Source organism: Solea senegalensis, linkage group LG6 (genome assembly GCF_019176455.1).
Source record: "Solea senegalensis isolate Sse05_10M linkage group LG6, IFAPA_SoseM_1, whole genome shotgun sequence".
Classification (NCBI taxonomy): Eukaryota; Metazoa; Chordata; class Actinopteri; order Pleuronectiformes; family Soleidae; genus Solea; species Solea senegalensis.
The window spans coordinates 5,097,469-5,111,434 of NC_058026.1; the positions used below are offsets into that span (position 1 = coordinate 5,097,469).

General features: G+C 40.8%; 1 protein-coding gene across 1 annotated transcript; it reads right to left on the bottom strand.

Moving 5' to 3' along the window:
• Positions 1–207: 207 nt before the first annotated feature.
• Positions 208–13,368, bottom strand: bmerb1 (bMERB domain containing 1). The gene is made up of 6 exons (XM_044028548.1): positions 13,021–13,368; positions 6,930–7,050; positions 3,779–3,852; positions 1,231–1,345; positions 804–886; positions 208–700 (listed from the first exon to the last, which is right to left on the bottom strand). The coding sequence occupies exons 1-6, from the start codon at positions 13,106–13,108 to the stop codon at positions 582–584; spliced, it is 600 nt and encodes a 199-aa protein (XP_043884483.1). The 5' UTR covers positions 13,109–13,368; the 3' UTR covers positions 208–581.
• Between the last annotated feature and the right edge of the window lie 598 nt (positions 13,369–13,966).

Consider the following 13,966-nt stretch of genomic DNA (forward strand, 5'->3'; position numbering starts at 1 on the left):
AATTACAAACCTGACTCCTCCTGAGCAAGGTTATTATAGTTATAACGAAAACGAATGAAGAAACCAAAACTAAAATTGAAATAAAAATAAAAACTAGCGATAACTAATTGAAACTAAAATGTGTGTTTTATAAAATGAACTAAAATTGTATCAAAATGTGCTTAGTTTTTGTCCTTGTAAATTTATTTCATACATAATCCATTCATATGGGTTCATATGAGGTGTATTTATTTTTTTCTCTGCTGGCAAATTTTGAAAGGTTACAGCTAACAGCATCCAACCTCAGCAGTGTGATGCACATTTTCTTGTAGACTGTTATATTTGATTCAGAGATGGTTGTTCATTTGTCCTAATTTTTTGTCGGGTTTTTATGACACAATACTTATTATGACCTTTTTGAGTCTTTCATACTCCATATTACATATAAATAAAAACGAATAAATACTGGCAAACCCACTCTGCTATTACAACCTTGCTCCTGAGTTGAGTCTGAAGCGATGGAGCTAAACTGGGGGTTCTCTGAGTGACAGGAAGTGGTGTATGTCATGTCATGTGATGCACTTCAGAGGTCTCAGTCCTGGTTACATGACGACACACTGCGTGGCTCCGCAGCAGTCCTTAATGATGGCCACTCCTGTCTTGGTGATGGACGGCTTGTTGGGCGGCGGCTCCAGGATCTGTCTCTTGGGCTTTGGAGGATCTTTCCATAAAAGACAGAGAAAATATCACATATATCACATGATGAGACAGTGACGTGAACGCATGCTTTGTACGTTTGTGTGTTTGTTAAATCTCTTGCTCACTTTGTGCGGCTTTGAGCTTCATCTCCAGAGGCATCAGCTTCAGCGTGAGAAACTCGGCCATCTCCTTGTCCTCCTCTTGCTCCCTGACGTAAACAAACCATGACACCTTTGTCAATTAATCATTTTATTGGTGAAAGCTGAGTAACATTATTTATATATATATATATATATATATATATATATATACACACATACATACATACATATGTGTATATCTATATATATCTTGAATGTTATCCTCATGTCACACTCTGTGATTATCTGTGGCAACAAAGGAGCAGGAGGTAGAAAATGACCACAGTCATCAGCCTCACACACACACACACACACACACACTGTCCCTGGTCTTAATTCATGTCCACATTTGTCCCCCACAGATTGAATCTAATTTATTCTCCTTCCTGTTGTCCCTTTTGTATCGTCCCACCTTAATCTCTCCACCTCTGCATCGTCCACCAGGAAATCCCTCTTCTGCACCAGTTTATGGATCTTCAGGATCAGCTCCTCTTCTCGCTGCTTGTTCTTCTTTGTTTTTTCTTTCTCTGCAGGAAACAGAGGGGGGAAAATTCATGAATTAATGAAAACTAGAGCTGCAACAAATTTTTGTTATTAATCAGTTACTAATTATTCAGTTTTAGAGGTTGTTTTCTTTCTTAATTAAAACAAGCCTTTTTGATTTTCCAGCTTCTTAGATATAGATAATATTATTATTAGATAATATTTTCTGTCCATTTGACAAACAAATCATTATAACTTAAATATTCTTTGGTTTGTGGACAAAACAAGAACATCTGAGAACATCGTCAGTTCCAGGTTTGGGAAACATTTTCTGGACCAAACAATTACTCGATTATTCGATTATTAAAAAAAAAAAGAATCGTTAGTTGAAGCCCTAATGGAAATATCATGAACAAGTAAATAGAAATACATGAATGTGACAACTCAATATTCTTTAAATAATCAGCATCAACATTATTCTATCTCAATAACTGACTAATTATTACTAATTTATGTATGTTTTTTATTTTGTTTTGTTTTCAGACCCTTAATCAATGCTGATAAGTACATTTATTTGACAAATTTAGGTTGCTGCTGATCTGTTTTAAGTATTGAATGTTTAGTTTGTTGTTATTATTTGAAAATGTATAAATTCAATTAATGTTCATTTAATTTGAGCAGTTTTCAGTCACATCACAAACAGACGCACATGTTTCGTTTTTAAAGGAAATGAGACACTGACTCCTTCATGCAAAATGCGAGGAAAAGCTCTCTGTCTGGCTCATTGTGTAGAGAAGACGTTTAAATTTCCAGAGTTCCAACGAAATGGAACGTCCACATTGCCTTGGCTCCCTCCTGCAGCCTTCACACGCCACAGCGCAGTCAGAGACAGATATAAAAAGACCAAACAACAGAAACAGCTTGGAAAAAAACGACTGCAAACATCAGCTCTTTTCACCCGTCTGGATATAAAATGGAGCCGTGCAGCTCCAGTGTGAATTCCCTTGGGGGAAAGACAACCTATGGAGGACATGGCTGACAACACACACACACACACACACACAGGAGCAGGAGAGGCAGCACCATGCAGAGTGTTTGTTGGTCACATGACACACATTGTACTAGTGTGAAGTAATGGGATGCCAGAACCTGCAACGACCGGAATGTCAACCAGGGGTTGTTTGTGTTGGTGAGTGTGTATCATGTGACCATTAAACCCCACATAGACTGTATGAGGACAAAAGTAGTGGAATATTTAAGATCCCATTTTTACAGCGATGCGATTTCTGTTGTCTTTATTCTTTGGCTCTGCTTTCACTCGAGCTGTACGTTTGGTGTTCTGGATAAAGTGGTGAAAGGGTTAAGTGTTCCTGTTTAATTTGACGCGCAACATCACTGTGTACTTTCACCTTTAGTGCAGTATTCCACTATTATTCACTATTATTATCTGGGGGGGGTTAAACTACGACTCTGATCAACACAGGAGACTAGGATCAGAATAATTTGGTGATTATTTCTGAAATCATGCATGTGGTTATTACAGCTGAGCTCCACCTCATGTTAGGTTTAGTTTCAAAACATAAGTGCGTAATTATCCATCAACATAAATAACAATGTATGAATTGAAATGAACACATTCAATTTACATGAATTCACTTCTGAAATGTTAGGCCTGTTTGCTGACCTGTTAACACTGGACAGTTACACATAAAATGTCACAATATTCCTATATATACTACAGCTGTACTCGGTCATATAAAAGGAAAATAACACATCATTCAAACGCAGTGGCTTTGTCTTATTCTTTATAATCTAATCTTACATATTTGACAGCAATTTAAAACTTTGAAAATTGAAAACATGTTTATTTAGTCATACTTGACCTTTCACAGCCCACCTGCAGTACTGCCACAACCCACTTGGGGAATTGCTGATCTAGAGAAACAAGATATCCATCCATCCATCCATCGTCTAATATAAACCAACATAGTCCTTTGGTACAATAAAATGTGCCACATATGAGTGGACAGCAGTGTGTCCGACAGCAGGAGCCTGGTTGCACGTCGCATACTGCTTTATCCTCCACATGAGGGTTACAGGGGGCTGCTGGTGCCAATCCCAGCTGACACAGGGCTAAAGGTGGGGGTCACACACACTGGACTCACACACACACACACTACAGCCAATTTAGTGTCCACACGGGAGGACACGCACGCAAAAATGGGACAGATGGACGAAACTATCTGAATTCATAATGGCTGTCACCAGGTGTGCAGGCACAGTAGTTCAGTCAAAGCTGAGGTCACCAGTGAGATAAGTGAGGTCATCTCTTCATTCAATACATACAATCATTTTACTGTGGGGTGACAAAGTCCAAAGAGACATTTGTTGACTTTACAGGGACTTTAAGAGGATAATAATGAGAGTAGTTTATTTCCTGAGAGCCTTACAGTGTGTGTTTGTGTGTGTGTGTGTACCTGGTACAGCGACAATCTGCCTCAGCTCCTGCTTCAAACTCATGATGTCTTTGCAGAGCTGAATGTCATCCATCCTGAAAAAGTGAGAGAGACACAGTAAACCACTGGTTTATATCAGATTAGATGTGAGCTGCTTCCACTTTAAAACGTCTTAATCTGACTGTAAACGATGTTGTTAGAGTTCGAGTGACATCACAACGAAACAACCCAGATGTAACTTAGAAAACTCAGTTATCAAAAACGTTTTCTCCTCAGTGCTTTGACTCGTCAACGTCAGCCGTGTCATTTTCCCCCCACACGCAGCGACAACATGCAAACTCTAAACCCGGGACACAAACCAGCAACCTTCTTGTTGTGAGGCAAAAGTGCTAGCCACGTGCATCACTGTGTAGCCCAAATGCCATTTTTCAGCCATTCTGTTTTTAATTGTTATGTCATTGTGGCTGTGTTGAATGAATGTAGCTCAAATTTCCCAGAGGATATTCATTTTTGGTCAACTTTAGAACTATCACCTCAGTTTCTTAAATAAGCCTAAAATGTCTCAGCTATGCAAGAACTTCCTAATTTGTTCTTATAGTGGCAGAAAACGCCCATCCCAGGGCCTAATAATAAAATCAAATTCCCATTTAAATGTATTTTATGGAAATTATTGTAGATTTTTTGTTTTTTGCAATAAAAAAACAGTGGAGTTGTGAAAACAAACTGGCCTTTAAAGGGTTAAAATTTCAAAAATATGATTAATATTTGATATGTATATTTCAGGCTGAAGTAGCTTTAAAAGATTGAAAGTGGAAGAAAATATTAACATATAATATTTACAGACGTTTATAGCAAGGTGGCGTTTTCTGTCGCCAGGAACAAATTAGTAAGTTTTTTTAAGGGTTAATCAACAAATCAGGACTGGCCACTGAGATGTCGCAGCTTTAGCCTCCAATGACACAACATGACATATGGACATGTCATAAATCAGGAGAAATCAATCTACTCTGCCCTCTGATCTCCTGCAGCCCTGACACCCAGAGGTCCTCTATATTTCCCCCCCCCTCACCCTCTCTCTCTGCAGAGCAGTGACAGCCACACCACAGCTTTAATTCTCCCTGTGACAGATCACGTCGATGACTCACCCACAGCCTCCCCCCTCCCCGCTCTGTTTTACACCTCCCTCCATCTTCATATCCCCTCCTCCTTGTTCTGTTTCTCCCCTCGTTTCACATTCTCTGTGCTGTCTGTGGATTCCAGCAGCTTCTGCACTTTGACTCTCCATCTGCTAGTCAATGTGTGTGTGTGTGTGTGTGTGTGTGTGTGTGTGTGTGTGTGTGTGTGTGTGCTCGTCTTGAGTCACACACAGAGCCTGACAACAGAGATGTAAGCGCCGAGCTCAAGCAGCGTGTCGGCGGCCTGATGATAAGTGGGCGTGTGAACCGACGACGTTATAAACAGAGCTGAAGTCTCAGAGAAGTGTATCGGCTTCGTCCCACACAGCAGATGTGAGGAGTGTAATGATGAACCCACAAAACACACACTGTTCACTTTGTGATATTGTTCAGCGGTGGTGAGTCAGTGCACATTTGTTTTCCTGGGGTCACCAAGTGTGGTTTGTTGTGGTGTAGTACAACAACAAAAGAAGAAGCAATTATTCACCAGTACTGAGATCACAAAGCAGTGAGTAAATATTGTAATATAACAGCAATCATATATTAATATTTCAACCCTTGGTAAATTGCCGTGGGAATAATACACAACTCCTTATATGGACATCCGTGTGTTTACAGGTCACATCTTCACAAATTTAGACCGTTTTTCTTCAAGCGAACTTTGAACTGTGACGTATTTCACAAAATTTCACAAACTGAATCTGATTTTACCCCTGTTCCCCATGTTCCAGGGGTCATTTTTCATGTTTGTGTTTTAGTTTTGCCCTCTCTCCGCCTTCTTTTTTTGAACGTTTTTTTTCACCCTTTTTGTATTTTTGAAGCATAATTTTACAAATATAAACACGTTAACGGCTACCATTTTAGCTGCCCCTTCTAATTATAAAATAAATCATCAATCATGCCAACTGGAAAATAAAGTGCTCACTGAGATAATACTGTAAGAACATGTAATAAAATGAATAGATTCTCTCAAAGTGAGTCACGCCACCTTCATATTTACATGGTAAAAAATTCATGTCTTTCTGTTCATTAGGGAAAATAGAAATACCACAATGTCGGGAGAAAACAGGAGAACAATTGTATCCCAAACCCTTCATTTACAGAGAGACAAAGAAATAACAACTTTTCCTCTTACATTTTAGTAACATCTGATTACATCATTGAAGACAGGGGTGTCCAAACGTATTAGATAATGGGAAGATTTGATGCCTTTTTCCCTTGTTTTTAACAGTAACATTTACATACAAATGCACTGTTTTACAAAAATGTAATTTTAATTGTCACAACCAAATCTAAGCCACGCAGGAGTCAAATAACATAATATGAGATAATGCGTATAGTTGTCTGTCACAGGTAACTTACTTAGAACTTACCAGCTGAGCTAATGGGGGGGTGACACGTGACCAAGGTCGACTTTTGGCCAAGTCCCTGGCCATAAATCATACATTATAAAACCGAAGCTGCAGGGCCGTACAACATCTCACTGAGGGCCGTGGTTGGCCCGCAGGCCGGACTTTGGACATGCCTGATTTAGGGCAACTGTGATGTTTGGTTTCTGTTTCTTCCGTGAAACCAAAGAGTTTTCTGCAGAGTTGTGGAACACTTTCTCTGATACAGCGAACTGTGATGAAGCCAGCGAGGGATCGGACTATAAGGAGACAATGATTCCATCACGGTGACTCATCCTCATCTCTGAATAACCGGTGGACGGACAGACGGACGGACGGATTGACTGCCTGTCTTAGCACTGAACTGTCTCAAAACGGCCCACTTACGTCACAAAAAGACAACACTCGAGTGCCTTCGCAGTGCGTCACCACAGAGTCAGCTGTGTCATGGCAACGGGGCTGGGACTTCATTATCCACTCAAGGATGGCAGCGGGGGAATTGCTGTGACACCGTGCGTGTGTGGCCGCGGTCGTCAGCCGTCACATTCTGTTAAACATTTCTTTTGAGACGCAAAAAATACAAAAAAGGATGACATTTCAGCGACTCACATGAAGCGCAGCTCCGACTCCCGGCGCACCAGGACCTCCCGCAGGCGCTGGATACGGGTCATCTCCACCTCGATCTCCTCTGGAGACATTGTGCTCTCCGCCATGGACACATCTGAGTGACCTGACAGGCAGAAGGATGACACACACACACACACACACACAGCAGTAATTAATAAGGAGGAATAAAAGAGTCAGGAGGGGAAACGGGAGGCTTTAAAGGCAGCAGCACGGAGGAGAAACGCACATCTCGACTCTTTTTTAATGAGACCACAAGGACAGGCCTGTTCTGCTCAAAAGTCTGAAGCTTATTCCGTGGTTCACAACGGACAACTCAAACTATTATATTCAAGCAATCGGAGGAGAACGCGGCTGTACATTCAGTTTATAGTTTTAGTTTAGCTCCTTCTGGGCAAAAAAACCAGCGTGTCGTGTTCTCCTAACGACAGATCAATTTCACACCACATTAGGTCACAACATGAGCTGGTTCTCGAAAACACTGACATTGTAAAACTTGGAAAACAATCAATTTAATGTTGGACTCTCGTATTTTTTTGTTTTTCTGTTTGACCAAATAATAGACAAATATTCCAAAATAATAGCTTTCATTGTGCTGAGGAGACAGTAAATCATTGCAGTTTATGCTTATAAATATTATGCACGACAGAAATGGAACAGCCTTTCAGAAATTTGCAAAATTAGACAAGTTTCTGTCATTCCAAAATTCTTTTTAAGAATCCTGGAGCGTGCTTGGTGTAATGTACTCACATTCTCCATCATGTGTGTTTCTTGTATGTAATGTGAGTGCTTTGCTCTCACCGGCCCTTCCAAGTTTCCAATGATTCCTCTTATAATTACATAAGACGTCTAATTTATTCAGACCCTTTTTAAATTCTGGCATTTTTTAATACTTGAAAATGTCCTCATACAGCATCAGCTTTTTGGCAAACTGTGCTTCTCGCCTCTGATGTGTCGTTTTGACACAGTGTTCAGAGCGAAAGCAGCGTGTAGATGTGTGTAAATCCAGAGAGGAGGTGATTTTGAAGTTCCTCGTCACAGCTGCACCACGGGAACAAATGACTGCTTTGCTGTGAGAGGCTTCAATCAGGGGATGGTGAGAAAATTGCTGAGGTTTTTTGTTTTTTCTTTCTGAAATAAATGAACAAAGTTGACCGTGTTTTGCTGATGTGGATGAGAAAACAAATGGATCGGTGGTTTCTACCTGAGCTGGACCACAGACCTCGAACTCTCAGACACTGCAACCACAAACTACACCGACCTAAACACTTACTGCTCTGATCAATGCACTGACCACCGCAGCAGCAGCTCACACTGTACAGTCAACATTATGCACAGTATAACATTAAATTAGTCAGAATAAGGGTGAATTAATTGAGGGTTGTTGTTCTTTTTTTTAATCTACTGCATCTCCACTGTTGCTGCAGCTGGATATACTATTGTGTTTCCCGCTACATGGTCCCTTCACTTCCTGTCCTCTGGTGTCTTCCACACCTGTGCTGATCGTCTGCCCCGCCCTAATTAGCCACACCTGTGTCCTGTTAACCCTCCTTCCCTTTGTGCATGTGTGTCAGTCAGTCAGTGCCAGAGTGTCTTAGATATGATTTTGTTTGATAGTTTCTAGTGTATGACCCAATGTTGTCCTCTAGGATTTAGCCCTTTGCTTGGGAGTTTATTGGATGCCTCAGCTTTATTGGTCTCCTTTTCCATGTAAGTATTAAACCGACCTTTGAATTCACTCCTTACCTATGAGGAGTCCTTTGTCTGAGCTTTTGTAACAAATAATGTGTCCACTTTGCACATCTTGAATAATATAAATCATATCAACACACAAGTGTGATCACGTGACCAAAAATGATAAAAAAAAAACAACAACAACGCCATTTTGCTCAGACGAAGCAATGTTTTTACTGTTGATGTGGTTCAAAAGCCATTTGACACACTCGACATGTGAAAAACATGAATATAATTTATAATATATTGTGTTTCGCTCCTTAATTGTGTGAGTTTTGTGTGTATTTTCAAAGACAGGGATCATAAATAGGCATTAGATGAGGTAAAAAGTGTAAGATCAGGGTTTTGGGGGATTCATGTGTTATATGAGAGGCTAGAAATTTGAATATTTTGGCTTCTACTGCCTCTATTTTGACCTTTCTTTCTTTCTCTCTTTCACTCTCTCTCTCCCTTTTATGGAGGAAAAGTCGTGACTCACTCGATTTGAGAAAAACATTCTGCGGGCATACTGTACAATGATGTCACATGTCAGTCTTCACATGGGTTTTCTGCTGAATTATAAACGGTTTCTCTTCACACATTTGTGCAGAACATGGCAACATTTCCCAGAGCAAGCAAATACGACACACACACATAATCACCCAGAACTGTGGTGAATCGTTTGGTCTATAATGCGTCAGAGAAAAAAGAAGAAGGGATGTCTTTAAATATCAGGTTTCACGAGGAGCACGACAATCACAGGGATCTAAAATAACAACAACCGCAACAAATATTTATATTTTAAAGACTGGAACCTGTTTTTTTTATATCTTGAAAGCATAAAACTACATTAAAAGAGGACAAAATGCTAGGAATGGCTCTGTATGCTTATTCATGTCCGATACCGATACAGATGTCACAAAAGCTATCAAGTACTTGCTGTTTTGTCCACAAACCAAAATATTTCAATTTGAATTATTTCTTTCACATTTAAGACGCTGAAAAATCAGAATGTTTGTTTAAAATTGGAGACTAAAACCAATGAATAGATAATTTTAATAGCAAATAGCAGCTTGTGCTGTTGTATTTACCAGCCATTTAAAGAAGATAATGATCCAACTGTATAATATTCTTCTCCAGTAAAGATGAAATAACCGTCCCACATACAGTCTGTGCTTAGTGTATTGGATTTCATATTTTTCTTTTATCCCGATATTTGATCCAGTGACAAGAATCCGGCCGATACTGATGATCGAATACGCTCATTCCTAACAAAATGCCCAGTGCACAAACCTAAAAAGCTCAGAGTAAACAAACTATTCCTATCTTTATACACACACACACACACACACACACAGTATTTCTTAGACGACTGGATCAGCTCTTTATGCCGCTGCTGCAGCAGCAGCAGCACAAACTGCAGTCTGTGTTTGTGGTACTTTTGCTGAGGACGGAGCTGACTCACCACAGCAGACAGAAGTCTGCACAGGAGGGGGGCGGCGGTTTGTTCGAGCCTCATTAACGTCGAATCATCACACAGACGCGTTTTTCTGAAAACAGAAAAGCGACGGCAACGCAGACGCTGATGCCAAACCAAAGTTTGCATCATAGAACTGCAGCAGCCGGAGAGAGGAAACACACTTCCCACGTCCTTTCCTTCTTATTGTACTTTGCACACACTCTGAGCACATGTGCTCGCCCTCATTTTAGACCAAGCAGCAATAAGTCAAGTGTGCACGATTAAAACTTGCAACATGCCAGTTCAGTAAAGATAACAGCGCGCTTTCATCTGAGCATCACACACACATGCCTCAGCATTAACCACTTCACGTAGAAAAAACAGCTTTGATGCTGCCTAATTAAAAGCAGTTTGTTCAGGAGGGACAGGTGAAGTGAACTTCAGCAGCAGCAGCATCAGCAGCAGCAGATGTGAGCCACCATCACAGTAGTTTCATTAATGGTTCATTGGGATTATAATGCGATTAAGAATAGGAAGCTTGCAGGGCGTGGGAGCAGTACATGGTGCAGCAGTCACATGGATGTGTTAGCGTCCGTTTGACATCTAATGCTGTGTGTGCACACACACGCACACACACACTGCTGCTGCTGATTCCTCCCAACTTCCCAAGTGCTTCTTTTTGTTGTTGTTTTAGAAAACTTGGGGAGCGAGGTTTGCCATCTTTTACCTCCTTGTCTTGTTTTCTAGTGTTTGTTTATGGGACACACACACACACACACACGCTCGCACGCACACGTACACACACACAGGGGCAGGTTGGAGAGAACAAAACGTGTGTGTGTGTGTCTAAAAATATCCTCTCCATTCCCCCCCTTCTCTCTTCTCTTCTCCGACTTAATCTGGAAGTTTCCTCACTGAAAATAAACACGTTCACCTCTAAATTACTGATTATCTAGTTGATTAACACTTTATAATTTATGAAGCAGGTTTGTGAAACATTCTGTGACTCCAGTGTTTCATGGTAAAGTCACAATTAATAATAATAAATCACTTGTTTTCTGGTGTTCACAGACCAAATATATCCTGTATTTGTTTAGAAATAATGTGATTGCCTTTGGCTTTACCGCTTATGTTTGTTATTAGCTATTGACTACTGTGCTCACGCTCTGTACTTCTGGAAATCAATTCAATTAATGCTACTCTACTCTGAATAAATACCATGAATACGGAATATAAAATCCCTTAAACTGTCTCTGAGTTCCACAGGAACTGTCAAATATCTGGACTGAGTATTGATTAAAGCCGATGACTTGGATATGAGCTCAATCAGGCTCTGCGTCAGCTCCAATCTCAGTGTTCCACGATGCTGTCACTCTCAACTGAGGAACTTTGCTTTTTTTAACTGTTGTTTTAGAGGAATATTTCCTAAAAGGAAAGGGGGACAGGGGGAAAAGAAATAGAATTATCTTTGGCTCCGCAGCTTGTTGTATTGTTAATTAAAGGTCCAGTGTGTAAGAATTGGTGACCTCTAATGGTGAGACGGCAGATAACGGAAGATTCCTGAAGCCAAATAACACTGGTTATGTCATGTGATATAAAGCTTTGTCGGGCCCCTCAATCATATACTATACGGGTTATGTTATTTACTCCTTATATATATATATAAGCCATATAACACCGGTTATTATGGGATGTCTTTATAAGGCTCCTAAGCTATGATATCCAAATAATGAAGGTCAAGTTATGTTATCTTATTATTACCTTTGTACTTTCGTGAGTGTGGGGGTGGGTGGGCATGGTTTTTAAGGACTTTTCAATGACTTTTCCAGGACCAATTCCCTCAAATTCAAGGACAGAATGTGCTGACAGCTTAAGATGGAAGGGTAACTTGTAAGAGCCGCTTCGCCCATCACGACGTCCACTTTTATTGCAAAGTTTGCATCTGGACGAGTGATTGTCCTCGTGATCTTGGTCAGAGTCAGTCTTTGATTTTCTTTAGTGAGACAGAGATGTTGGAATTTGCATTGCCCAGGCATCAAGTCATTTGCTCTCTCTCTTGCTTAACGTTACTCGCTCGTTCATTTGCGTGGAATCTCACATCAACGGCGGAGAGACATTTACTTAAATATCAACTTAACTTCTTTCTTGCACAAAAACACACAAGCACTTTCAATGACCCATGTCTATTTAGGGCAATTCAGAAAAACTTTCAAGGACCTTGAATTTGTTTTATTTATTTTAAGGACCCCATGGAAACCCTAATCCCCACCAGATCATATGTATGGGTAGTATATTCATTTTCTGCTAATAAACCATACTAAATGTTACATACTGGTCCTTTAAAGCCTGTTATCAAGAAACTGTGAATGCTACTTTGTTCACTCTCTGTATGAAAATCCATGTTGGAAACAACAAAAACCCTTTTAACTGTTTCTCATTTCGACCTAAAGTGTGGAATATATCTGTGTCTGTGTGAGAGCTGAAGTATTGATTAGAGCTCAGCTGATGTGTGTGTGTGTGTGTGTGTATTGGCTGAATGAGTCTCCTCCTCGTGCCTCTGCGTCAGACAGCGGCGCAAATCTCTATCAAATATGACCGCACAAGTTTGGGAAAAGGCTGCGTTGTTGCTTTTGGCTCACATTCACCCCGAGACGGTGTCCAGTCCACACTGTCTTGGTGTAAATAACGGGCCCTTTGCCTCCGCTGCTGCTGCTGATGATGATGATGCTGATGATGATAACACCCCAAACCGTTCTGAGTCACACGTTAACCGTTTCAGCGCCGCCTCTTCACCTGGTTTTCACAGGGTCAAACACATGCTGACACCCTGAGACTGTCTCACTTTCACTTATCCATCTATCTATATATTTTTTTATCAGTATAAATATGCGTATGTTCGCTCACCTTTGTCCGTGGTCCATGCCGTTTCCGACACAGCGCCGTAGCTCCGGAGCGCGCGCTCGCTGTCCGAAATAGATTTCTTCATTTCCATGTCGGTGGAAAACAGGAGGAGGAAGAGAAGGAAGAAGAAGAAGAAGAAGAGGAGGAGGAGGAGAGTCCTGCAGCTAAATTGTACACGGCTCCTCTCAGTGTGTGTGTGTGCGTGCGCGTGTGCGTGCGTCCACGCTACTCTATTTCACCCGGTGACAAGGATCCAGCGACCCGAGGCGTTGAGCATCTTTATTCAAGCTTCCAAGTCCGTGGACGTGTGGAGATGTGGAGAGGATGCAGGGAGCATGCGCACTCAGTGCGGGCAGGGATGGGAGGAGACTCTCGCTGTCGTCGGGGGTGACGTTGGAAATGAAAGAAATAGATTACTTTTGTGCAGGCAACAAAGTTTCCACCGTCAGCCTGTGCGTCCTCAGTAAACACTGCATGGAAATACGTTTAATTTGTTTGTTACAAGTGAAGAGATGTCAATGGGTTATAGTTTATGGGGTGAACCTCTGCATGGCTGCTGTGCTGGTGTCAAAGGTCAAGTCAAACTTGCAGGCACTTCATTAAAGTGGAAATATGCTGGATATTGTTATGCTAATTGAAGTCTTCAGAATTCCTTGGGACATTTCCTGCCATTCTGTTTTTAACTGTTGAGCTATTTTGGCTGTGTTGAATGAATATAGCCCAAATTTTCCAGAGGATATTCCCTTTTGGTAAATTTTAGAACTGTCATCTCAGTTTCTTAAATTAGCCTAAAATGGCTAAGCTACGCAAGAACTCCCTAATTTGTTCCTAGCGGCAGAAAACGCCACCTTCCCAGAAACGGCTGTAAAAACATTTATTTTTTTCCACTTTGAACGAGTCAATCTTTTCAAGCTACTCAAGCGTGAAATATAATATCAAATATTAATAT